Source organism: Podarcis filfolensis (genome assembly GCF_964270895.1).
Source record: "Podarcis filfolensis genome assembly, chromosome: 3".
Classification (NCBI taxonomy): domain Eukaryota; kingdom Metazoa; phylum Chordata; class Lepidosauria; order Squamata; family Lacertidae; genus Podarcis; species Podarcis filfolensis.
In genome coordinates this window covers 92,784,684-92,810,559 of record NC_139606.1, presented here as the reverse complement: position 1 = coordinate 92,810,559, position 25,876 = coordinate 92,784,684, and the positions used below count along the sequence as shown (strand labels likewise).

Genomic DNA, 25,876 nt, shown 5'->3' with positions numbered 1-25,876 from the left:
ACAGCATGTGGCAGAGGGCAAAAGGGTCGGTTTCACTTTTCCATTTCTCAAAGGGGTTTGGAAAGAGGAGCCTTCTGCACGGCCCCTCCCGTTCCCAATCGCCAGCATTCAAGCACATCCACCCCTCGAGTTAAGCTGTCAGGGTGAATAATTTGCAGCGCTCTGGAACAAATGAACTGGGAGCGTTCCATCCACTGGCATCCCCACCTCCACCCCCATTCCATTCGCTAGTTACCTGGAAAGGCAGGTTCATAAACAAACTCAGTCCTAAAGTAGATCTTGACATAGCACTGCAGTCCCTTTTGGGTATTCGAAGCAGCTAGTTTATAAAGGATTCACACCCCTGGGCATAGCCAGGACTTTTGTTAGGGGGGCAGGCTTTTGTTAGGAGGGGGCAGAACCTCAGATTTGTATTGATTTTGATTGATTTGGGGGGGGGACAGCTGCCCCCTGCCTCCCCAGCTACACCCATGTCCAGACCCTGCCCTTTCATCATTCTTCACAGAGTGCCTTCTCTCCACAAAACCTAGACTTTGGGTGGAGAAACATTGCCCTCAGATGCTGGAATCCCAACTTAGCAGTGTCGCCAATAGTCATAGGCGGTGTTAGAAACTCAGATATATAATTTAATCGCCAAATGGTGTCTTAAACCTAGGTTATGGCCGCCACAATGGAATGTCTAGGCACCATCCCCCACCCTGTGGAGTTTATTGTTGTCATTTGTATTTTAAAGAACTGATCTCAAAGCAGTTTACAACATTAAAACTTCAAATAAAACATATTCAAGCTTCAAGGAAAATATTTCAGGTCCTTCTCTAAGTGATATTTCGCTCCCCCCCCCCAGTCACCAGCCTGGCATCCAGAGATCTCCACGTGGTCACAATTGGACATGAGCTAGTCGCAAAAATGCACCTGGCGCCGGGCTAATTTCTAACACTGATCAAAGGTGGTGGGAGTTGTAAGTCCAGCAACATCTGAAGGACCATAAACTCCCAATTCCTCATTTAGAATCATAGAATTGTAAGTTGGAAGGGACACACTGGGTCATTTGGTCCAACCCCACACAATGCAGGAATCATGCCCTCATCTATCCCTGGGTGGGCTCGAACCACCAGCCTTCTAGTTAACAGCCAGATGGATGCACTGACCAATTAAGATCATCATTTTCTTTTGCTCCCAAGTCTTCAGTATATGAATGCAAAACAAGGTTCTATCAACTAGAAGTTGAAGGCGAGGGTGGGGGGTGAGATCAGGATGAATGCTGGGTGGGAAAGAAAATATAAGATTTCCCCCCACTTTTGAGCTATTGCTATTCTTTAACTGTACTTCAGAATTTAGTTCTCTTCTATCACAAATGCATACATTAATTAAAATGTATATCCAGAGAGATACTTGTTTCTGCATGACAATGCTGAGGTCAACATAACCATTTAAGACTAGATGAAAGCAAACATTCCCCCCCCCTGTTTTCCCCCAATTAGCAAAACCTAAGAAACCTTAAGGCAATTCTGGGATGATGCAGAAGCCTGCAGCTATATCAACATGGGTATATTTGGAATGACTGTTTGAATAAAGCTAGGGCATTCATATTTTTAAAATACATAAATTAAATATGTGCTGTGTGTGCTAAATTGTACATAATACATGTTGATGTTTCTGTCTGCCGAAAAGCAGAGTTGCCTGTGTTGGTTTAAGGCTCAACCCTTGAACTCTACCCCAACACAAGGCAACTTTTTCGGAGGATTGCCATTGCTCCAAGTTACCCAAGCATCTTCGGTCTCTAAAGCAGCGGGACCTTGCCTTTTACAAACTGGTTGCTCCAATGGAATCTTGCACCTGGGGTCAATGAATCAGATAGGTTTCCCTGGGCTGGTACAAGCAGTGGCGTAGCGTGGGGGGTGCAGGGGGGGCCGGCCGCACTGGGCGCAACATCTGGGGGTTAGGGTTAGGGGGCGCAAATCCACGGGTTAGGGGGCGCAAATCCACGTGTTAGGGGGCGCAAATTACTTGACTTGCCCCGGGTGCTGACAACCCACGCTATGCCACTGGGTACAAGCACTTACTGAAGCCATATTGCTGGTTCTTTTCATCATAGTTTAGGACCACTGGCTGTAGGGATTCCTCCATGGAGGAGAAATGGAAGAAATAAGGCAGAACAATTCCAGGAAATTTCTTTCCCACAGAACAGGATGATGGATATTCTGGAGTAGCAGCAGTCTGAAATAATTTCCCCCAATAAAGCCCATGAATGCCCAACCTCATATTTTTAAGATGACGTTTTTATTCTGGAAGGTTAATAACCCCTCAACACTGTAAACTGATCTCAGTATGATTTTGTATTGTTTACAATGTTGAATATTAATGGTGGAGTTGTTATAGCTATATTAGTAATTTACTGTGTGGGGTATACAATGCTAAAAATGCTTCGAATTAAAGAAAAGCAAGAGGAAGTCTCTCTCTCATCTTAATCATGATATAGTGCTCTTTTTGTTTGACTACATATTCATTTCTTTCCAACCTCTGTTTACAGTCCCCCAAAATTTGTGTGTGTGTGTGTGTGTAGACCTGCAATTCCTGATTAACATGTCAGATGAAGTGGACTGTAGTCTACAAAAGTGTATGCCATAATAAATTTGGTAGGCTTTAAGTTGCTACAAGACCCTCTGCTATAGTTGGGGGGGCGGGGAGAAACTTGGTTTGGTTTCCATTTTAATTCATTAATGGCTCTAATTCACACATCCCGTAAGAATGTGCAAACCAAATTGCATTGATCTTCACAATCCTCCATTTTTTGTGATGCAGTTCTCCAACTAACATATATACACTGTGCATATTAGGGAAATGTGTATGTTAAAAAAATGCATTTATTTGTGAAAAATCAAATATGCAAAAAAAGCAGTAAACCAGGGAAACTACCTGACCCTTGGGGTCCCTTCCAACTCTACGATTCTACATTCAAAAATGTGTCCTGTTAGGAGAAATGCAGACTAAAATAATGAATTCCCATTAAAGACTTAACAAACTGATGCAGAAAAGTGGTGAACCGAATTCAAGATTTGAAAAATGATAAAAGTGAAGAAACTGACAGATCCTTCGATCCTGCTTGCAACAGCTGAACATGGTTGTCCCTCTGGAAGTCGTTACAGATTTGTTCCCCTCTCTTCAAGTCAGCAGATGCAACAAATATGTTAGCATGTAATATCTAACTAGGTCTCAGAAAACCCTTTCTCTAGATTAAAGGAGACCTCTCTTTCTAACTCGAATCACTGTAGAGAACAACTAGATCTTTGTTTTTGTTTGTCCACCGGGCTCAAGGAACCCACAGGATGATTAAAGCAACAGAGAACTATAAATGCCACAGAATTTCCCCTGAAGCAAGACTGGAGCCAAATTTGGAGGCTCCTCTGAAATGAAACATCTGTAGCAATTTCTGGGAAAAGATCTAATACTTCAGTTAAGATCAAAGGTATTTCCTGCCAGGGAAGAGTTCACACCCCTCAAAGCGAAACAAAATACTCTGCCGATAATAGAGCAATATTAGAGACTAGGACACTCTAACTTTACAGCATCAAATACTGAGTAGTACAGTGGTACCTCGGTTTAAGAACAGCCCTGTTTATGAACTATTCGGTATACGAACTCCACAAAACCGGAAGTAGTGTTCCGGTTAGTAAACTTTACCTCCGTCTACGAACGGAAGCTGAATGGTGGAAGGGCACCGGCGGCGGGAGGCCTCGTTAGGGAAAGCGTGCCTAAGATTAAAAACGGCTTTGGTTTAACAACAGACTTCCGGAATGAATTAAGTTTGTAAACCAAGGTACCACTGTAGTACTCTAGTGTGCTAGAGAGGTGTCACCGCATCTTAAATCTGGACCACCAAATTAAAGAAATTGCTATCAGATGGAGAGAATTTCAGAGGAAAGGCAGTTCAGGGGGCTTGATCTAATCAAACTTTAACTAAGAGAAATGAAATGCAAGAAAAAAGATTGAGATTTGCCCCCTTAAGCAAGACAGACAACAAAATGCAGTGTGGAGTATTCCTGTTCAATGTTTTAGCCAGCCAGCCAGCCAGCCATGCCTTTTCCAAAAACACTCCCTTTGATTTCTACACCCTCCTAGTTTTTTTGCTCCAGCAGTCAGCATTTTGCACTCACGGAGCATGCTCAGGCTAATTTTGGGTCATCCTCCCTCTACACCCAACCCTTAGGATCCCCTCCCCAATGTTTTTCTGCTCCTGCAAATCCTAGGGTTCTCCCAAGCCTGCTGATCCCATATAGCTAATAAGGATGGGCACTTTTGGGAATGTGTGCACTAGAATCTTGCAATATGCTTTACATACGACTGCCTTTAGAGAGACCTCTAAAACTCCAAAATGGTACAGAGTGCAGCAGGAAGAATGCTTGTGGGAATCGAACATCAGAGCATTTTGACTACCAGCTCCCATATGCATCTGTGCAAACTCTACAACCAGTTTCAGAAGCCCTGCACTAGTCCATCAATAAAAGGGGGTTGGGGCTGATGGGTACAAAGCCTTTTTAACTGTGGCTCCATATTTCTAGAATATGTTTTCTCATGAAATGCATACGGCCCTGTCATTAGTGACTTTTCAAGGAAGTCTCAACACATTTTAATTTTGATCCAGTTATTAACTGCCATGTCTTAATGGTGTTATATTGCTCATTTTCCCATTTTTGAACACACCACCTAGATCTGGTGTGCGGAACCTTTGGCCCTTCAGATGCTGCTGAGCTACAACTCCCATCATCCCTGGCCGTTGACCATGCCGGCTGGGGATTATGGGAGTTGTAGTTCAGCAACATCTTGAAAGCCAACAGTTCCCCACACCTGACTTAGAGGAAGAACTGCATTTCAAAATTCAGAGAGGTGCAGATTTCCAAGGGTGGCTCTGTTTTGGCCCATGTATCATTTCCAGAAGTGCAAATCAAGTAGGTTCACCTTTAAATGTGAACTGAACTACACCCCCCCCTTCTCACTACTTCTAGTGCACCTACATCTTCCTTTCATCAAATACCTCCTCAAAACCCGCCTTTCCCGTGGAGCCTGGGATCAGACTCCCCATAGCCATACAAACCAAGTGCAAGCATGTGGAAGTAAAATAAATGCATACAGGCACACAGGCCCCATTTACACAGGTGTTACATTTCAAGGCACCACATGCATCAGTGAAATCCTGTATATTTGAAAAGCCTGCAAACCCCCCATTCTGTCTCTGCCCTGCTCCATTCTGCCCCCCTTTTGGTGACATTTTTGGGTCACTTCCTGGTTTGCTGCAATGTGTGTATGCGCAGTTGCACACATAAAAGGGGGGGCTGCCTGTATATTTACCTGTCTCCCTCCTTCGTCTTCTCCATGTTGAATTTTAGACTGTGGCCCAGACCTGTCCTCTGGTTTGTAACAAATAATGAGGCCATGTGGACATTCTTGGAGGAAGAACTCACAGCGGCTCATTTTGCCCACCATCCGTGATGAGGAGTGGGGCAGAAAATGGAGGGGCACCAACTGAAAATACAGTATTAGACTTGGTGGCTTCAACGTTTCTAAGCTTTGTTTACAAAATGCATGCTAAACAAACATGCTAAACTAGGTCACTCTCCAGGGCATCAGGGTAAAAAAAACCCCATGCAAATTATCCTATGCAAATTAGCCTAATTTGCACAGGATTTTTCTCCCCAGAAAGGAAAACTTATATCACTGCCAAAGATATCTAATTCCCACTAAAGAGCTCTCTGCTGGATCAGAACAAAAGTCTATCTATTCCAGATCACATTTCCATAGTGATCAGCCAGATGTTCCTGGGAAGCCCAAAGAGGTAGGAACCAAGGACGATAGCCCTGTCCTGCTCTTCCTTTCTGCCCAGCTGTGACTTTCTGCCTAACTTTAGCAGGATTGGAGCCTAGTCCCTGTAGAGTCAATCATTACAATGACGGAGTGGCGGATTGAAACAGGGATTCCAATGTGGGGACCTCTGCATGATCTTTCACATGCCGAACAGAAGTACAGAAAGGCCTGCCACCTCCATTGTGCTCACACCCTGAACCCTCTGCATCTGTTACTTTATTCCCTTTCGCCAAGGTGATTTCCCCCTCCATTGCAAAGAAGGACAAACCTGAGGATGCTGGATAGCTCAGTTGGTCGAGTGTGAGACTCTTAACCTCAGGGTCACAGGTTTGAGCCCCATGTAGGGGGAAAGATCCCTGCATTGCAGGGACCCTTGTGGTCCCTTCCAACTCTACGATCCTATGTGGCCCTTCCAGTTGTCGTTGGGCTATAACTCACGTTTCCCCCAACCATTGGCCATGCTGGCTGAGGGCGCTGGGAACTGTAGCCCCAAAACATTTGGAGGGCCACAAGTCTACCATCTGTGCCTTGCCTTGGAGCAGTTCTGCATGCAACCAAATTGTTCAAAGGCCTATGTATTTTGCAGAGGAAGCCCTGGGCTTTTTTGCCCATCACTACATTTTCAGGATCCTTACCCTTTTCACAGAAATATACTTTCCTTGGATGATGGGGGAATGTTAAGGAACAGTCTCCCTCGGGAAGTTGGGAACTCTCCTTCCTTGGAGTTTTTTAAGCAGAGGTCAGGTAGCCATCTGTCCTGGGTGCTTTAGTTGAGATCTCTGAATTGCAGAGGGTTGGACTAGATGACCCCTGGGATCTCCCTATTCTGTGATTCAAAAGCATATTCTCTGAAAATTACCTATACAGAACATAAATGTCTATGTGCTTCAACTCTGGAATATTTACATTAGACTCTGATTTTAAGTGAAACAGTGGAGAGGAAATCCAAAAGAGCAAGGCATTAAAGCATGTGCCTCATTTTTTACATAAGCTGAAGGTGCTTTATCACTTTGCACAGACTTAGTCAGCACACGTGTCTGCACTGAGCACTCAGAAAGGGACTTGTATGAAATATTAATCTGCCCATTTGGGGATTTTAGTGCTGATTCGCTCCTTCATCCAGCCAGCCGGGTATTGGTATCTAATGCAACACTGACTGTTTGCCCTTCATTGCAGCCCTCGTTCCGAAACAAAATCAGCAGCTGGCGCTGTCATGTGGGGGATTATGTGAGCATTAAGACAACACAAAGGGCAACATTCAGCGATTTGGAAGAGGGGCGACGTAAGAATCTCCTTGGGTGGATTTAGAGATCTGAAACCCTGTGAAAGGTAGAGAATGCTCATTTTACTTAAGCCGCAGGTTTAATGAAAAACAACCATGTTTACAACAACTGTGATGCAGAAGTCAGCTTTTTTTTACAGAAAGGAACAGAGCATCACCACCTCCTAAAGACTACAGATGAAGCACAAGAGCAGCGGCCGGACAAAAGTTGGCAATCCCAAGTGTGCCCTTCCCTCAGCTGCAATGTTATCTGTGTTCTCCTTCTCCAGCATTTCTCAAAAGGCTTGTGACTAAAGCTGGGGAGGGGAAGAGAGTTACTTTGCCCATATAATAATTCTACCCTTTATTCATTATGTGGCCCTGGATCCCAGCCAACGCTAACACTAAAATGGAATTGTTGTTGTCTGGAAACAGGGCTGTCACCACAGGGCAGGCAGGGCCCTTCAGGGATATTCCAGGCCCTCACCCTGGCTGCTCAGCTCTCAGCAGGAAGCCATCCCCTGGCTTCTTCACTCCTGGAGATATACGGTAAGGAAAACCAAGCAGATGTTATTTGAGCCTACTGCTCACTTAGTAGTTCTTAAGGAGCATTGATGCGTACTCCCCTACTCTCAGTCTGAAATAGTACAGTCCAAGGGCTATAGCATGTGATTCCCCTGACCATCAATTTCAGTTTTAACTCCCAGACTTTCTACATGAAATGGCCTGCTTTACTCAAGATGAGCATAAAAGGGGACCAAGTATTCCATTTCAATAGTGAACCAAGCAGTGTTCGAAATTAGCCAGGTGCATTTCACACTTGGCTTTCGACCACTTGTGACCACGTGAATATGCCTGGGCTCCAGGATGGTCCCTGACATCTCCAATATCTGGAGGTGTCTGCCTGGGAGCCACTGTATCTGGCCTGTTTTTGCACACTAATGCAGTACCCTATTCTGTAGAATTCTATCAGTTATATTTTATCTGCACAATTGGAATGAATTTCTGGAACCAAAATGTTTTACTATGTTTTTATATATGCTGGAAGCCACCCAGAGTGGCTGGGGCAACCCAGTCAATTGGGTGGGGTACAAATAATAAAATTATTATTATTATTTCTGTCTGTCAATCCTTTAATAGGAATAGCAAACCACACATTATCAAACAAACACCATATACAAATTGTGCAAAATACGAATTCAGCATAACAAGGTTATTTCTTCTGTGCAGCCTGAGCAGGAGGCCGGAATAGGCCCGTAGATATGTGGACTGTCCCTTGGTCAAGTGACTTTTCTTCTTTAAGTTATTAGAGTTCTTAACCTAGCTCAAGGTTGTCATCTGAACTAGCCAGATGTTAAGCTGATAATCACAGTCAGTCCATCATTTGAAAAATAAGACTTTAGAACTCTCTTGCCCCTAAATGGCAACTAGACATTCCATTTTGGTGACTGCAACCTTGGTTTAAGGAGCCATTTGGTACATGGCTTATATATACAGCGGTACCTCGGGTTACAGACACTTCAGGTTATGTGTTTTCGGGTTGCGCACCACGCCGAACCCAGAAGTACCGGAATGGGTTACTTCTGGGTTTCAGCACTCGTGCAGAAGTGCTAAATTGCACTTTGCATGCGCAGAAGCGCCAAATCGCTACCCGCGTGTGTGCAGACACAGCACTGCGGGTAGCGAACGCTGGGGGTTGTGAACATGCCTCCCACACGGATCACATTCACAACCCAAGGTTCCACTGTATCTGAGTTTCCAACACTGGAACCAAGGATGATAAAAACATTGATGGCCACCAGCTTGGATGGCATTAAAAAAGGACCAGACAAATTCATGGAGGATAAGGCTATCAGTGGCTACTAGCCACGATGGCTCTACTCTGCCTCTATAGTCAGAGGCAGTAATGTTTCTGAATAACAATTGCTGGAAACCACAGGAGGGAAGAGTGCTCTTGTGGTTGGGTCCTGCTTACCAGTTTCCCACAAGCATCTGGTTGGCCACTGTGAGAACAGGATGCTGGCCTAGATGGGACAGTGGCCTGATCCAGCAGGCTGTTCTTGTGAAATGCCAAAAACAATGTAATCAGTTTTGACACACACAACAAATGGCCTTGCCCAAGTCAGGGGGACTGTCTTGATCTCTGCTTCTCAATCTTCACGTATTCTGAAAACACAATGAAGGTTTAAGAATAAAAATGGCACTCACACACCATTTTTAATTTCGAAAGCCATTTCAAAAGTATAATTCATTTAAAATTGAAAGAAGCAATCAAATGTCCAATGGAAGAAAACGAATGCTCCTGGCAAAGCTATTTATATGAACAAACCTGGCAGAGGCCTAAAAGCTGGAGAGAACAGCCAACAAGAACCTTGATGGAAAATCCTGGCAGGACATGAGAAAGCGCACGATAGAGCATGATGAGTGCTCCTGTGGGGAGGAACATGGCACTCACATCCCCAAGATGCCTTTGTGTAAATATTGGCATCTCTTTAACTAGGAAGTAGCTCACCAAGTGAATACATGCTGAAGCGGTGAGTGGAGTTCTAGCCCATTTTACAGAGAATCCAAAATTTAGGGATGTAGAGAAAATAATTGACTGGATAGCTCAGTTGGTAGAACAGGAGATTCTTAATCTCAGGGTTGTGGGTTTGAGCCCCATGGTGGGCAAAAGGTTCCTGCACTGTGGGAGTTTGATGACCCTCATAACTCTACAATTCTCTGATTCTCACTGAGGCAGACACTAGCAAGACTGCCCTGCGGAGAGCTCCTTACAGTAGCGTGGTCACCTTCTAGCATCCTTACAAGCAGCATGGACAGCTTTACTGCAGGGCAGAGGTGGACAAGTTTTAAAGGGGTCATCAGGGTAGGCTCAGATGACGGCCTAACCCTGGTAATTAAGAACATAACAGGAGCCTGCTGGGTCAGGTCAGTGTCCCATCTAGTCCAGCATCCTGCCCTAGTCCAGCCAACCAAGATGTCTATGGGAATCCTGCAAGCACGAAATGTGTTGGCTAACCAGTTCCATAGTTTAACTAGGTGCTGCAGTCATGCCATGTGGCTCCTATAAGCAGGGACCATGGAACTATGGAACTTCAAAAGTTACCTTATAGGTAAAAAGGTGAAGGTAAAGGACCCCTGGATGGTTAAGTCCAGTCAAAGGTGACTATGGGGTTGCAGCTCACCATGGTTTCAGGCTGAGGAAGCCGGTGTTTGTCCACAGACAGCTTTCTGGGTCATGTGGCCAACATGACTTAACAGCTTCTGGCACAACAGGACACTGTGGTGGAAACCAGACACGGAAACACCGCCGCAGCAGTACCTATTTATCTACTTGCACTGGTGTGCTTTCAAACTGCTAGGTTGGCAAGAGCTGGGACAGAGCAACGGGAGCTCACTCTGTCGTGGGGATTCAAACCGCCAACCTTCCAATCGGCGAGCCCAAGAGGCTCAGTGCTTTAGACCACTGCACCATCTGTATCTCAGGTCATCAATCCCTGTGTTGTCCCCACTGACTGACGGCAGCTCTCCAGGGTTTTAAACAATGTCTTCCCAGGGGCCTGGAATCAAACTAGGGACCTTCCGCATGCAGAGCATGAGCTCTACCACAGCCCTGCTCAGAATCTGACAAGGGGGGTGGGGAGCCTATGGTCACCTTCACTTCTCCTCCACATCCATTGACATGTCATGCTGACTGCCAAGCCTTGCCTGCTGGACTCTAATAGTCAAGGTTCAACAGTAGCCTATCAGGCTGAGTAATAGCTCCTTGGCAGTGTTCTACAGACAGGCCTTCTAAAAAAATGGGAGGACACCGCCTGGGCTGGATTTAAAGGGACAGTGCAGAGAACACTTAATATATTATCCATTCAGGGGCCCCTGAAATTGTAGCAATGTGTTACACAGCAAGGTCTGCCAACACCTGTACCTGCCAGCTTCTAGGAAAGAGCATAACAGATTATTTATGATCTTTCCAGGACTTTTTCATCTATTATGCTTTCCATTCTCTCACAAAAAGACTGTGCTGTGTCTAGTAATTTGCAAGCTTCCCTTATGGAAATTCTGGACCCTTAGATTAAGAAGCTAGCCTTGCACAGGGTCCCTGCATGTATAAAAACAGCCCCCTCCCATTCTATCAATACTATAATTCCATTGTTTCTCTAAATGAGCAGAAGACTGCATGAGCAAACATTCTCCAGAACCCCGTAGGCAGAATTATTTGCCTCTCATTGCTCTGATCCTGCAACACCCCTCCAACATTGCCCCTTCCACTTTCCAGCACAAATGCCTCATTTCCTTCATTGTTCATTTTAACCCAATTTAACACCCACCCTAACCATTGTAAAGACATACTGGGATGCCTCTTAATCGCGGTTTACAAAACCCAGGAAGCTACTTTATACAAGTTAGATTGGCAAACCTGCCAGCACTGACTAGCAGCTATTCTCCAGGTTCTCAGACAGGAGACATTCCCAGTCCTACCTGGAGCTGCCAGGGAATGAACTTGGGACCTTCTGCATGTAAAACAGTTGCCCTACCACTGAGAGCCCTACCCCAACCTAATTAAAGGCCAGCTCCAAGTCGCATTGGCCACAGATTAGCACTCATGCAAATGTTAAACACTAACCACAGTTAAGGCTGACAAATGAAGAGCGGCAAGTTTTGTCATCCAAGAGAGGAGTGCACCAGTCCCTTAACCGTGGTAAGAGATTAGCAAATATTACATCTACATTGCAACTGCTTTTAGGCCAATATAGCTCTGAAAGTTTGTAGAACATGATCTCAGTAGTACAATCTCACTAAGCCACCTCAGTAACACCAAGTGTGAGTCATCTACTCGTCTTTGGGGATGACAACCCTTCCAAAAATTGCTAAGAAAGCAAAGCTTTGCTCAAAGAGAGTTGTCATTTCGCAAATATCGCACCATAGGCTGTTCTCAGTTCTGTATCAGGAGCTGCAGGAAGAAAAACATGATGTTCAAAGAAAGGAATCCGCTCGAGAAACGGCTTTTTGGTTAGAAGAGTCACATGATAGGTATCTTCTTAAAGGGACCGAGGAGGAAGACTGCACACATCAAACTTAGAAGCCAAATGCAGGAGGAACGGCATGGAGCACAGCTGAGACCGCCCAAAATTGCAGCAGGCTAGCTTGGGACTCTCAACCACCATTCACTCTTCTGTTATGAAGGGGTCACTCTCTAGCAAAGCATGTGATTTACAAGTCAGAAAGAAAAAGTAACCACGGATTCAAACAAAACATTCCATAGCCAATGTCTCAGGAACGTTCCAAACGCCTTTGGAGTAAGAGAGAAAGGCTAAGCGTCAGGCGTGACAATGAAGAATTTCAGAGCAAGGTGTACTGGAGGAGGGAGAGAGGGCTCACCTGAAAATATCAGCATAAATTATCCATTTGATAGGCAAGAGTGTGTCCATCTATAACACCTGTCCCAAGGTCACTGCCATTGTATTATAGTATAGCAGCTTTGCCCACCAGGTGCTCTACAGATATTTTGGTCTACAACTTCCATCATCCTTGACCACAGGTCATGTTGGTCGGGGCTGATGAAGTTGGAGTCCAACAGCAACTGGAAGGCACCATGTTGGGAAAAGTTCAGCCTCAAGACAAATATGTTATTTCTGTTTTAAGAAGCAGCTGTGAGCCATTCATGGTACTTGCAGTGGCCTACTGGTCAACACGTCACTTAACTCTTAAGAACTGCAGCCCGGCTGCAAGGAACACATGGCCCTGATGCTCCATGCTCTGCTAACTTCCAGATTGGATTATTGCAGTGCACTTTATGGAAGGCTGCCCTTGAAGACAACTCAGAAACATCACCTGGTCCAAAATGCAGTGGCCAGACTACTGGCTGGAGTTGCCTTCAGAACTCTCATAATCCCTGTTCTAAAGTAACTGCATTGGCTGCCAGTTCATTTCTAGGCCCAATTCAAAGTGCTTCTGTAGATTTTCAAAGCCCTAAATGACTTCGGTCCCAAAATATCTGAAATATCCCTTCTTCCCCTACGGTCCCTCTGGCATTAAGATCAGCAGAGGGGGTCCTCTTGATAGTTCTGCCTCCCTCCGAAGTTTGGGGTGGGAGGTGGCATTCTCTATGGCAGTCCCTGAGTTGTGGAATTCCCTCCCCATAGAGTTGAGTCTGGCTTCCTCATTACTGTATGTGGCTTTCAGTGAATGATGATGAAGATATGGCCCTTTATTCTGTGACACGTGTGAGATACGCGTTTCAGGAAGACCCACCCTGTTCGTTATTTTAACTGGTTTTTTTTTAATTCTGAATTTTAAATTATTGTAACCCACCATACGATCATGAAGGTAATAAAAAAATACAACAATAAATACAACAACAAAGCAGATACCTATTAGCCCTTTTCGGTGCTGCATTTCACCCAGCAGAGGTGATGGGTAAACAGTGGTTCTCAGCTTTAGCAACAAAATCATCTCCTCTGCAGGCACAAGTCCCTTGCATAAGCACAACTCCCTTGAATCAGAGCCACTTCATTTCTACTCATTATAACGCATGCACAAGCTGTTAATTTTGCAGAGTGCTTTAATGTATTTTTTCTCCTTCAAAACCCTGTTAGAAAGTCTCACTGTATAAAGCATGGGACCAAGGCTCCAGTTCATATTTAAAATGAGGAGCTCCAGGTTCAAACGCCTGCTCAGTTATGGACTCTCCAGGAGGGAACCACTACCTCAAAGACCTAGATCATCATATCACGGGAGAGAATTGGCTAACCTGCGATCCTTAGAGAAAGAGTAGCTAATCTAGTGGCCCTATGCATATTGCTAGGAATACAATTCCCATCAGCCAGCACACGCCATACAGAGAGACACAGGGAGAACAAGCTAGAAATGTAATGAAACCGAACCAATGTTTTCAAATCTATATTCCAGTGGACACATTTCAACTGTATTTTAACAAAAGGGCAGCCTGGCCTTCTATTGGAATTGTCACATTTCTGCACATCATAGAGCACCAGCAAAAAAAAGGCACTAGACGTCTAGAACAGGAATATATATTTGATCGAGGTCACCAGCCAGAGCTGTAAATGAAGCCTGTAATTTAATCCCTAGGGGCCAGGGCCCTCTGATCAGTTTCTCCTCTGTGTGACACTGTACCACTGAAATGGCAACAGAGAGCTGCCTGCTTGACAGGCAGCACCAAACATGGAGAACATGGCACTGGATCAGTGGATGTGGGGGGGGGGGGCGGGACAAACTTGGATGGGGCAGTTAGCAACCAATGTTTACAAACATAAACTGGGAAGATCAGATGGGCCAGCCATAAATTATGACTGGATCGCAGTCAAGGCAAGAGCCTCACTCAACATTAAAAGCAAGAAGGGCTTTAGAGCCCAGCTTCAGTTTTAGTTCAAACTCTAAAAACAAAAATTGCATCACATGCAGGACATTAAGAGCTACTGAAGCATGATGGAAAAAATTCCATCCGACAAGTGAAATTGAATAACAAACACCTCTCTGGCCACACTGCAAGCACAGATGCTGAAGCAGAGCCTTATTATGTCTCCTCGGTCCAGATCACACTTCCAAACAAGGCAGGGATGAGAAAGGGGCTTTTCGTTTGTTGTCCTCGCCTTTAAGCACTGCTGCTTTAAAAAGAACATATGGAGATGTGGCCATCGCTCCCTTTCCTGTTCACTTTTTTTTCTGGCCACCATTAAGTAAAAAAAAAAAAACCTGCAGCATTAATCCCTTGATCTCTACCCACAATTTTTCCTAGCTGGCAGAAGAGGAGGAAAAAATTAATCTTTTCTTCTAATGCTTCTTTAGATCAAGCGGCTAAGTGCTTTTGGCTAATTTTAAAACTCCCAGCTTCAGAGCAGGGCCAGAGCAGCGTTTGCTGGGTGACATTGTGAGGATTCTTTTCCCTCCCAAATGATGCAATCAAGGACTAAGAGGCAACCTAAGCCTTTGAAACTCTGGGGACTTCATTCCTAAGGACTACCTGTCATATTTCAGCCACACATATTCACTGTTCTATTGGATCCCAATTTTCTAATAGTTAAGGCAGAATTCCAGCAGTGCACTAAGTCATGGATTTTTGAATTTGTGTCTCTGTGTGTCCTTTCACAATTCCTATAGTCTCAAGATTGCTAGCAGACGGTAATATGAGAGGGATTATTTCTCTATAATCTCTGTTCTCAATAGATAGTCTTAGTGATTCACCATAAGCTAAAGGTGCACATAGGACAATAAACTGTTATTATTGTGCTACTCAGATGATATTCACATCTAAAACATATCTAAACGGGATCATTCCCAAGTAGCTTCACTCCAGATGTCTACCTGTGCAAAGGAGCCCATCCTGCTGGTGGCTCTGTGTTCCAGATCAAGTGCATAGAAGTCTTTGTGCATATGGAATATGGATGCAAAGCCGTCACACTGTATGTATGGACACGAGGAGGAGGAGCTACTCGAGGGTGCGGCTACTCAGTCCCCCTCTTCACATGTTGGTTTTATACACAAATACAGTAACTAACCATTTAAAAACATTCATGCACCACTTAATGTTTCAGAAACCTCTAAGTGGCATAGAGTCTAAAACACCAAACAATATATCATTATAACAGAAGCATACCCTAAAAACAGGTCACCACTTTGAGTAGAATTTCCTCAGGTGATACAAAGGATTTCATGAGTATGTATGAGGGCAGGAGGTCCAAATGGGGTGTTAATATAAGTTCCAGCAATTATCACTACAATTTACATTCCACATATACCTTCTTCATGTTGTTTATCTGTTTAGTACATTTATACCCCCACCTTTCTTCTGTCATGGAACGCAAGGTGGAAATGATGGGGACATAGTTCAGCCCAGACACGGAGGTCCAGCTCCGAGGGCCTTCTGGCGGCTCCCCCACTGCGAGAAGCGAGGTTACAGGAAACCAGGTAGAGGGCCTTCTCACAGTGGTGCCTACTCTGTGGAACGCCCTCCCTTCTAATGTCAAGGAAATAAACAACGATCTGACTTTTAGAAGACATCTGAAGGCAACCCTGTGTTGGGAAGTTTTTAATGTCTAACATTTTACATTTTTTATGTGCTTTAAGCCACCCAGAGTGGCTGGGGAAACCCATCCAGATGGGCTGGATATAAATTTAAAAAATCATTATTATATTATTTAAAATATCTGCGTGATGGACTTAGTTTGGCAGGTCTTCAGAATATAAGGAGAGTGGTGTTAGCTGTTGGACTATATTGTGTGCAAACACAAGCCACAACTTAACAGTAAGTGCAACCATGTCCTCCAAGAGATTAAGCTGTGTTAAGCACCTGTTTATCACCACCCATTTATTAGCGCTTAAAGTGGTGCGGAACGCCATCCCACTTCTTTTCAATGAATACAACAGTCAGGCTTCATCTGTAACAAAGCCACCTCACCAGTTCTTCCCCGCACCCCTTCCTACTTATGCTGAGCCTGCGCATATTCCTCCAGAAGACAGTAATTGAAAACTGGTCCATCTAGCTGAATATTGTCTGCTCTGCCTGGTTGCGTCTCTCCAAGATCTCATGCCAAGGTCTTCCCAAGGCCTAACCTGGAGATGCCAGGGATTGGATGCCAGACCTTCTGCATGCAAATCATGCACTTTACCACCAAGTAAAGTTCTTCCCCAGTGTATAATGCAGTGCTCACATTAGAGGGGAAATGATGCCCTGCCCCCTACCTTTGTGATTGCCTAGTTCTACAGGTGGGCCTTCATACTGGAGATTGTGGTTTTCATTAAAGGACCTATTACTTTTTCTCCCCATTAATGAATTAAAATAAAATTTTATATTCAGATTCCAACTTTTCTGCTATGAAGTCAATGCACCATACATGGTTCGGAGTGAGATGAGTCAGATCCTAAGATAGTGACTGGCCCAAGGTCACCCTGTAAGCATCATTACTGAGTGGGAATTTAAACCAGAGTCTTCCTATTCCAATACTGTGCTCACAATTCATTGGTTCTCACAAGGATTATAACTCCAACTCCCATCAGCCCCAGCCAGCATGTGCAGCAGTCAGGGTTGGTGCATGTTGTAGCCCACAGCATCTGCAGGGCCACAGGTTCCCCAACCCTGCTTTAAAGAGAGATGCTAGTGGTTGGATCTGGGACCTCCCTAGTGCCAACATGTGCTCTGCTAAGAAACTCTGGCTTCTCCCTAAAGAATGCTGAGACCATCGGGCGAATCAGATTTTCAGCTTCTAGTTTATTGGTTATCTAGTCCAGCAGTTGCCAACCTTTTGGGGATTTGTGGACATATTCTGGAATTTTGAGAGGGTGCGCTATGGAAACTACCCCCTCTGGTTGATTCTCCCTCCCCCCTTTCCCTGGATCACACCCACCACCCTTACAGAAAGAGAGAAAGCCAACACACACATATAGATTATTTGCTTTCCCCATGGGGTCTGGGTAAAAGCTGTATCCAGTAGAATTAAAATGGATTTTACAGAATTTGCATGAATTTATGGCAGGTTCCCCGAAACATCACCAAATTACACTGGTAGACTGCTCTGTACAAAAATTTTCTTAGGTGCTTGCCAGCACCACAAATACATTGACGCAAGGCACAGATCATGATTTGTACACAGGATGACAACAAAACCACCAAATCACAGAACACATCTGTAAGACCCAGATGTGACCTATGATTTGGTTCTAGTTTTGAGGGGAACCTTTGCAAAATTATGAGCATCATACCATCTGTGCCTCAAACCCCTGTTTTCACATCATTTATTTAGGCTACTTATATACTGCTTAATTACCAAAGTCTGTATGGTGTACATCATTAAAAAAATGTGTAATAGATAAGATCATTTAAAACAGACATAAAAATAAACATGGCAGTACTGAGTCTTTTACCTTCAGTCAAAAGACAGATATGATCTCATGCAGGAAGGAACCCTTTACAAATGATGCAATTTCATGAGGATCATGTGGTGGTATGTGTGTACGGGCCCCACCACAACCTTCTCTCTCTCTTTCCAGTCTGTCTTCCAAATCTTGTGGCACCCTCTTCTTCCCGCTATCCTGTCTACCCCCTTACTCACTATACTTTCTTTTCAGCTGCTTATGTAACAATCTGAGTTTTGAGAAGCAAATTGAACTGAAAGAGGAAGTAGAGAACATTTCTTCTTTAAACTTCCTCCTTCACTTCTATGCACTTTTCAAAGGAAAGAAAAAGGTACCCTGCCCTCACCAACCCATTACAGAGGGGTCAGCGAGGAGGGGCAAGGAGGTTTCAGAGGCAACAGGAGATGTCCTCAAAGGCACCGTTGCTCCCACAAGTGCTACACTAGTGACCATAACTCTAGCCACTGGATCTATGATCACCTATTCCTGCAAATGACGTTCTAGTGGTTAAGTTTCTCAATCACAATGACCTTGTTTTATTGCATGACGTTTGTCTAAAACCATATTCTGTCAATAGATTAATGCAGTTCTCGGTTGCTGTATGCACACGCAAAGTCATAGCTAACCTTCATGGCTCACTAAAGTAAAACATGGATGCTAATTAGTTCTAGTTAATACATGAACAACAACAAAAGGCACACAATTACTTTAATTACTGGTAACAGTTTCTACAGTAGTTACCAGTGTTGTCCAACACAAAGCTAAGCCAACGAACAGGCAATCCTAAATACACACTCACAATCCCATTGCATTAATGAAGCTTCACAGCCATGTACTGTAAATGTGTTCAGGTTGCTGGGCCAATAAGATCAACAAACATTTCCATAAGAGGGCCATCTCAACTATATTACCTTTTAGGAACTCTAGTCCATCATTCCATTTCAAAGTCACTCTGACTATTTCATGTGTTACTAGAAAATGGCCAAAAAAACTGTAGTTGACTTACACTACCTCCACAGCCCAGTGAGCAGAACTCATCTTACTAGCTTCAAGACCCATGCTCTCCATAAGCTACCTGGGCCCCATAGCTTTCAGAGCTTTCCACTTCCATGTTCAAAAGGAAACAAGGAAGCAGGAAGTTTCAGTCACTTGCCCTTCTTCCTCTTTGAGCTCATGCTGTGAAGCGGCTCACAAGAGACTCATCAGTCTTCAGTGTAGTTCTCCTCAAGGTCAAGCTCTACTCCTGCCCCTAGATTCACTGATGCTACCTAATTTGCTTTCTAATTATTCTGGACCCAGAACATTTCCCAACATTCATCTCCAGCTTTGCTAACATGAAAGTTATCGGGTGTTTTTTTTTGCAAGGGACCTGAGAGTTTAAGTGCCAAGGACAGTTGCTGATTCTTTAGGGGTTTTTCTCATTTCCAAAAAGGATGTCCTCATTTGCTTCTGTAGGCTAATGCGCCTCCACATAACCCACCAGCTTTTGAAGAAGGCATGGTTCTAACAGTTACCACCATTAAGACTGAAAGAAAATATACAACAGGCTTAACCAAATGCCTCTCCAATCTCTATTAGGAAAATTATCAAGCCCAGGATAAATTCCGCAAAACCTAGAAGTTTGCATACCACATTGTGAGCATTAATCCCAAGGAAAGGCACTCCATCCGCTAGCCTTTGGATTAACCTTAACCTCACAACCATATTAAGAAATGGAAAAAGGTACCAAGACCACATCCTTCCTTTTTCAAGTCCTCCTGCATCAAGAGATCATGAACTATCTCCACAAGAACATGCAGAGCTTTGCCTTCCCAGTGGCCTGGCAAATCGCCGCATCCCTAGAAAAGGAGAGAAGAAAGGCAGCAGAATATGGGTCATAAATACCTTTGAGAACCAGTGGCTCCTTGCCTTCTCGCTTGAGAGACTCCAGCACTATGTGCAATGGCTGCGAAGGTATGACTCTGCTTGGCTCATTGGTATTCTCGTCATAAACAACTATTTCTTTGGAAAAGATCCTCTTGAAGGAGTCCTTGCCTTCCCGGCAAGAGATCAAGTCCAAGACGGTAATCTTGCCCTGCTGAAGCCTTCGCCGGCTGATCTTGTCAGAGCAATTGATGTGGACAGCTCCTTGGATGTGGCTCTTGTTGTATTCCATGAAGGGCCGGCAATCGATGATGACCGGCCCTTGGTGGCTCTTGCTGCATTTGGTCATCTTCTTGGCCAGTTCATTGGGATAGATGATTTTGACACTAGGCAACTGCTTGGTTGGGCCCGAGACTGGGCTCCCCACACCACTGGAGGGACTCAATGGGCCAGAGTTCTCATTGTTGTTGACCATTTGGTTAGCAGGGCACGTGGTTGAGGTTCCTACGTTGGCAGAAGTGCTGCTGGTGCTGGCTTGAGTCTGGGCCTGATTGTCTTTGTCGTACGTTGCCACAGTGCAGCAACTGGCACTGCTGCATCCACAACTCAAGGAGCGAGCAGAGCCGTTGGATGAGGGCATATACGTCAGATTCGCAGCCTTGAGGGACACAACAGCTGTGCTGAGGAGACTCACGTGGCTCTCGCTGGCAGAAGAGGCAGAATCCAGATAGCTGGAATCTAAGCAAAGGTTGAGATCCTGAGGTCGGACGGGCCTGGAGAGTGCCACTACTACCCTGTCGTCTAGTGGAGATGGAGGCATGAGGAAGCTGAGAATGGCAAGTCAAAAGGAACTCAAGCTCTCTGTTAAAAGGGGGAGGGAAATAAAATAACAATAAGAAAGTATCTCGCAACACACAAGAGTTCCATCATTATTCCCGGATAGCAATGCTCTAAATACTGTTGATCAAATGCTTTGTTTTTCATAGAACAGGAGGAGAGCCATTCTAAAAGGCACATAGCCACCAAACATGAAATCATAAAACTGTATGAAGTTGGGAAATTATCCATCTCAACCTTTATGCCATGGCAGAAACTGCCACACATTGGCTGTCTCCAACCCAGGATTGTGAGTCTGCTGCAGTTGTGGGGGTGCACAATAAATGCTTGCTGGTCACTAACAGAATTCAGCTTCAGCATCTCAGCCTGCACTTACATTAAAAAGCTATTTTACAGTCCTTATGATTGCTAAAAATATATATTAAGGGCTATAAGTGGTCAGTTAAAAAAAAGCAGAGATGTTGCTAAATAAGCCTCCCAGAGAGTAGAGGGCTTCGGCACCCTGTAGGGAGGGCAGGATTTGGAAAAGTGGTAAAAGATGATATAATAAATAATGGAAAAAATGGGAGATTGTGCAAATCTTAATTGGCATAATTTATGCAAATTTTAATTGATATGCATATTGAATCATTTTCTTCTTCTGCTGCAGAAATTAGGTTAACTTGGTGCAAAATGTTGATGTTTTATCTATATTTTGAGAATATTCAGGCCTGATGAAGACTAACCTAAATAGTCCACATTACATAGGCCAAACCAAAAGGTATTTGCAGAGCAGCTACCATCATGTACCCAAGGCTTTCTTGCTCCAAGGGAAGGAAGCTCATTGTGGAAAAGAACCTGCCCCTACTTTATCCTCCTTTCTGCAAATTAAAAATAGACAGAAGCGACCAGTGTGATGTTAACAATTATCAATAATGCAGGGCAGCCAAATCTGGCCTGAGGTGATGTTCTAACTGCCTCCTAGCACACAGTTTTCAATACTTCCTGTAAAAATCCACCAAAAAGGGGGTGGGGGGAGAGAGAAGTTCGGCAGTAATCTGAACACATACTGAAAAGAAATGAGAGATAAGAAACAGAGGCTGCCATGCATCCCTTATGAGCAGAACTGCTATTCCGGAACTGCCATTTATTCAGATACTAGCACACTCCTCATAAAATGACAGGCCTGGAATATCAAAGAATTCAGGTCCCAACCTTCCTGCTCTTATACCTTAGTTATCACTACCATAACACAAGGAGGGACAGACTGAGATGATCCACTGTCCTAAAACCAGAGTTCCCTGCAACTCCCACCCACAAGCAAGTTCATAATATATATTGGTTTTATAGCATTCATTTAATGACCAATTACATTGACATTTGGCAGAGTCCAATTGAGGTCAGTCAAATGACACTCACTTTTTAAAAAAAGTTATTACATCACCCTCTCAGTATCTTTTAAGGCTGAAAGCGCAAGCATACTTATTAAGAACTCCCATTTGACTCAAAAAGGGATTTTTTTTTTTAACTAAGCTTGCTTAAACTGGACGAAGTACAGGATGACACAAAATTAAGGACAGTCATGTGGAAACGTGTGGTGCCTTCAGTCAAAGAAGAACAACCTACACAATTTAATCCAATTCAAGAATACTTTTTTAAAATGCGAATTCCCTTCCCTACGTTCTACTTTCTGTCTCTATAATCTATGTCCCACTCCCTCAAAACCCCAATACACACACTTTCCATTAGGATGGGTCACTATCCTAGGATAAGAAACCAGAAAACATAAAAACCCATCTATCTCCTCCTGAGGAGGAATGGAGAGAGAGAGAAGTATTTGCAGAATGGGTTTAAATTGTGACCAGAGGAAATACCATTTATCAACTATGGGGAGTCAGAAAAAAAATGAATTCAATAAAGGGAGAGGAAATGTAAAATACAGAAAGCAAGTTTCCTTTCCCCACCTTCTATTTGTGAAAAACAACAAATAAATGTACAGAGAAAAACAACACAACACCATGCATTCCTGAGAAATAAGAGAAGCAAAGATCGGGAGAAGGGAAATAGTACCCTTTTTCTTTTTTACAAAAAGAGAAAACAAGGGTTTAGTTTAGTAACCAAATCACGTGCGAGACCAGTAACGTTATGTTTGAGTTTGGTTTTTTAATGTTTGGATTTTAAAAAAAAAACTAATAAAGTATTTGGAGACCGGCTAAGGGAACCCTGTTTGCCTTAGGATGGCAAAGATATTTGGGGAGCTCTGCATCTCTGCAGCAGAGGTAATATATTTCCAGCCAAGCCATGAAGTCAGACTTGGGAGTTAAAAGAGCCCAGCCAAAATGAGGCACCTTTTCACGCTCACCGATCCGGAGCTGGTTCAGGACCTTGCGGAGGGGGGAGGCGTTTTACAGAACAGGCGTAAAAAGGAGGGGGGGGAGGAAGAGAAGCGCTACAAGAGATGCTGCTCCGGAGAGCTTCTTCTGCACTCCGACCCCCCCCCTACCCGCCTAGATACTGCAGCAATCCCGGACGAGAAAAGCCTCCGTTTCTGACAATCCAGTCGGTGAAACGCACGCAAGTCGGCGGGCTCCAAGCGCAGACCGGCGCGGGGACGGATAACAGTGCTAGTACCTTATTTCCCATTGCTCCCCAACATTTTTTTCGCATTTCCCAGTTTGTTTCCAAACAAGCATCTCTCTCACTTCCCCAAGATAGGGCAGATTTATTCTAGGAGACGCTACGCGGTCGACCTACGCATCACAACCGCTCCTCTCCGTAAGGAACCCAAGTCTCCCACTTACTTCATAAAGAAATAATTCCCTCCAGCACCCGGCGCTCGTCTGTGGCTATCGATTTACGCATTAAGCCCCCATTCACTCGGCTTCATTGATCTCCACCAGCAACATACTTACTTTCTCTTTTGCTACACAGTAAATGTAAGGTTCGAAAAGGGCGTGGCCGGGGGAGGGATAGACAGCGCGCTCCCCCAATAGGGGCTCTCCGGGAGGAGCTGCTCGAGCCCCCCCTCGCGGGGATGCCCGGGATTGGCGGCGGGTGGGCAAGGGGGAGGAGCCAGGCAACTCTTAAGGGATGGCTCGCCCGCCGCTGCTTCGGGTCCTGTGTCAGAAGTAGCGGAGGGAGTGATGTCATTGGCAGCCAATCAAAGGCACGAGTGGGCCAGCCGGAGCCGGAGCGGAGCAGCTGCTCTCTATTTACATGTAAACTTAACCAGGAGGATGCGGTTAACTCTTCCCTGCGCGCAGTTGTCAATGGAGCCTACTTTTAACTGCCTTCACCAAATGGTCTTTTTTTCCTCGCCCGGTACCTTCGCTTAAATGTATTTATTCGCTCTGCCGGTATTTCCCCAGCTTCGCTTTCTCGCCTCCTCTCCCTTTAAGATCCGCTCCCCCACACCCCGGCTTCAATGAATGAATGAATGAATGAATGAATGAATGAATCTCACGTCCGCTGAATTCTTCTTACACAGCAGGCGACACACCAGAAGCTTGAATGGTGATTAGTTGCTGAGTTGGCCACCTGAGGACCACGCAGCAAAAAACAAAAACAACTCTCCGAAAACGATGCAGTTTTATACAATTTTCTTATTTACCTGGTATCGCTCAGAAACTGAAAATGGGGGGGAAGAGTCGATAGGAGTTACGTGCCTAGATATGGTAACATTCCCCCCCATCTGTTTCATAATGAATGCAAGGGGGGGGGGACGGACCAGAGAGCAAACTGCATGCATAAGCCATTCATGGTAAATTCTTTGAATAAGAGACCCAAAATGATGGGCTGAGACTGCAGTCTTAGGTGTGCTTTAGTGGGAATAAGTGCCATTGAACTCAAGGAGACTTCTACCAAGACATGCATAAAATGGCCAAGTAAATCAAATGTTCTGGATATCCCTGCATTTTAAATATCTCTGCAGAACCTTCATTTTGCGATAATCAGGCCTGCACCATCAGTGCTCAAATTGCAGAGGTTGGTGGACATATTGCTGCTGCAGCAGAAATGCATCACACATGCATAAGAGGCCTGAGGTTTGTTCAAAATTTGTAGATGCTAATTTAAATGCACATTGAGAAATAATCATGGTAATTTAAATAAAAATAGAATGCATCTCATTATAGTGGGGGAAAGTGACCTGCTTGCCTGCCTACTCTGTCTTGCTTTTCAGTTGCTAACCGCAAGTAGGCAAGCTCAATGCCCATCCTGCTCTCCCTTCCTAATGGTCTTTTATCATTAAATCAAACTCGGTCTAGACAGCCCATGGAAAAGAGGACTGTCCTCTGTAAACTAGGAGGTGCAAAGATGGAATCAAGCCCCCTTACCTGTGGTGTTGGCTTTTGAGAAGGCAGTTGTCAAGAGGCCTAGTTCTTCTGCTAGGCCTTGCCCTCCAAGGAAGGTTCTAATGGGAGCTTAGACTTCTGGGTAAAGAGCTGAACTCATGAGGAAGCTGTTTCTTGCTTGGCTAATTGCCAAGTGCTCTCATGGCTTGCACCTGTGTGTTGTTTTGTCTTGGCTGAAGATGGCCAGTTAGCTAGTTGGGAAAATTCCACAGCTTTGTAGTCACATGTACACTCATAGACTCTCTGTTCTGGAAAGTTACAGTCTAGATGACTAGTTGTTGAAGACCTGCACTGGTTGCTGAGCCACAAAGTTACCCATATTCACCTTTTGTTCCATACCTTCCTCACTGATACGTTTTGTCGTGTCTTTAATGGTTAACAATGTATTAGACTGGGTTAGCTTGCATCCTTAACCATATTTTCTTGTTCTTTCGCCTACTGGTAAACAGGTTCCATTCTATGCTGCTACCCTGTTTATTGTTAATAAAACCTACCTTTCCATTCTGATGTTTCCTTGGATTAAGCCTCAGTACTAAACCAGTCCCTTGGTCTTCTTGATCTAACCTGCTATCTGAAGAAGTGTGCATGCACACGAAAGCTCATACCAAGAACTAACTTAGTTGGTCTTTAAGGTGCTACTGGAAGGAAAAAAAATTTTTTTTTTGTTCTGCTACTGTATAATTTGGTTTTCTGCTTGAGACCTCAGAAGCAGAGAGTGGTACTTTGAACTCTTGATTCTTGGGATCTTAAAGATGTTTGTTGTACAGCCTGAGATTCTCCTGGCTCTGATTGGGTGGGATGACAGGAGACGTGATGGCTTCTATGGGCAAGGGTTGGTTTTAACTCCTAGACTTTC

The 25,876-nt window shown here is 44.4% G+C and overlaps 1 protein-coding gene across 2 annotated transcripts in view; it reads right to left on the bottom strand.

Annotated features, from left to right (window-relative positions):
- Positions 1–23,617, bottom strand: part of DUSP10 (dual specificity phosphatase 10) — a 51,032-nt gene extending 27,415 nt beyond the window's left edge. The window contains exons 1-2 of one of the 2 annotated variants that reach the window (XM_083605348.1): positions 23,581–23,617; positions 19,874–20,713 (exon numbers count right to left, since the gene is read on the bottom strand). In XM_083605348.1, the coding sequence (XP_083461474.1) occupies positions 19,874–20,672 (799 nt within the window). In that variant the 5' untranslated portion in view covers positions 20,673–20,713; positions 23,581–23,617. Of the gene's footprint in view, positions 1–19,873; positions 20,714–23,469 lie in introns of both variants that reach the window. The other variant, XM_083605347.1, reaches the window with a different exon arrangement.
- Between the last annotated feature and the right edge of the window lie 2,259 nt (positions 23,618–25,876).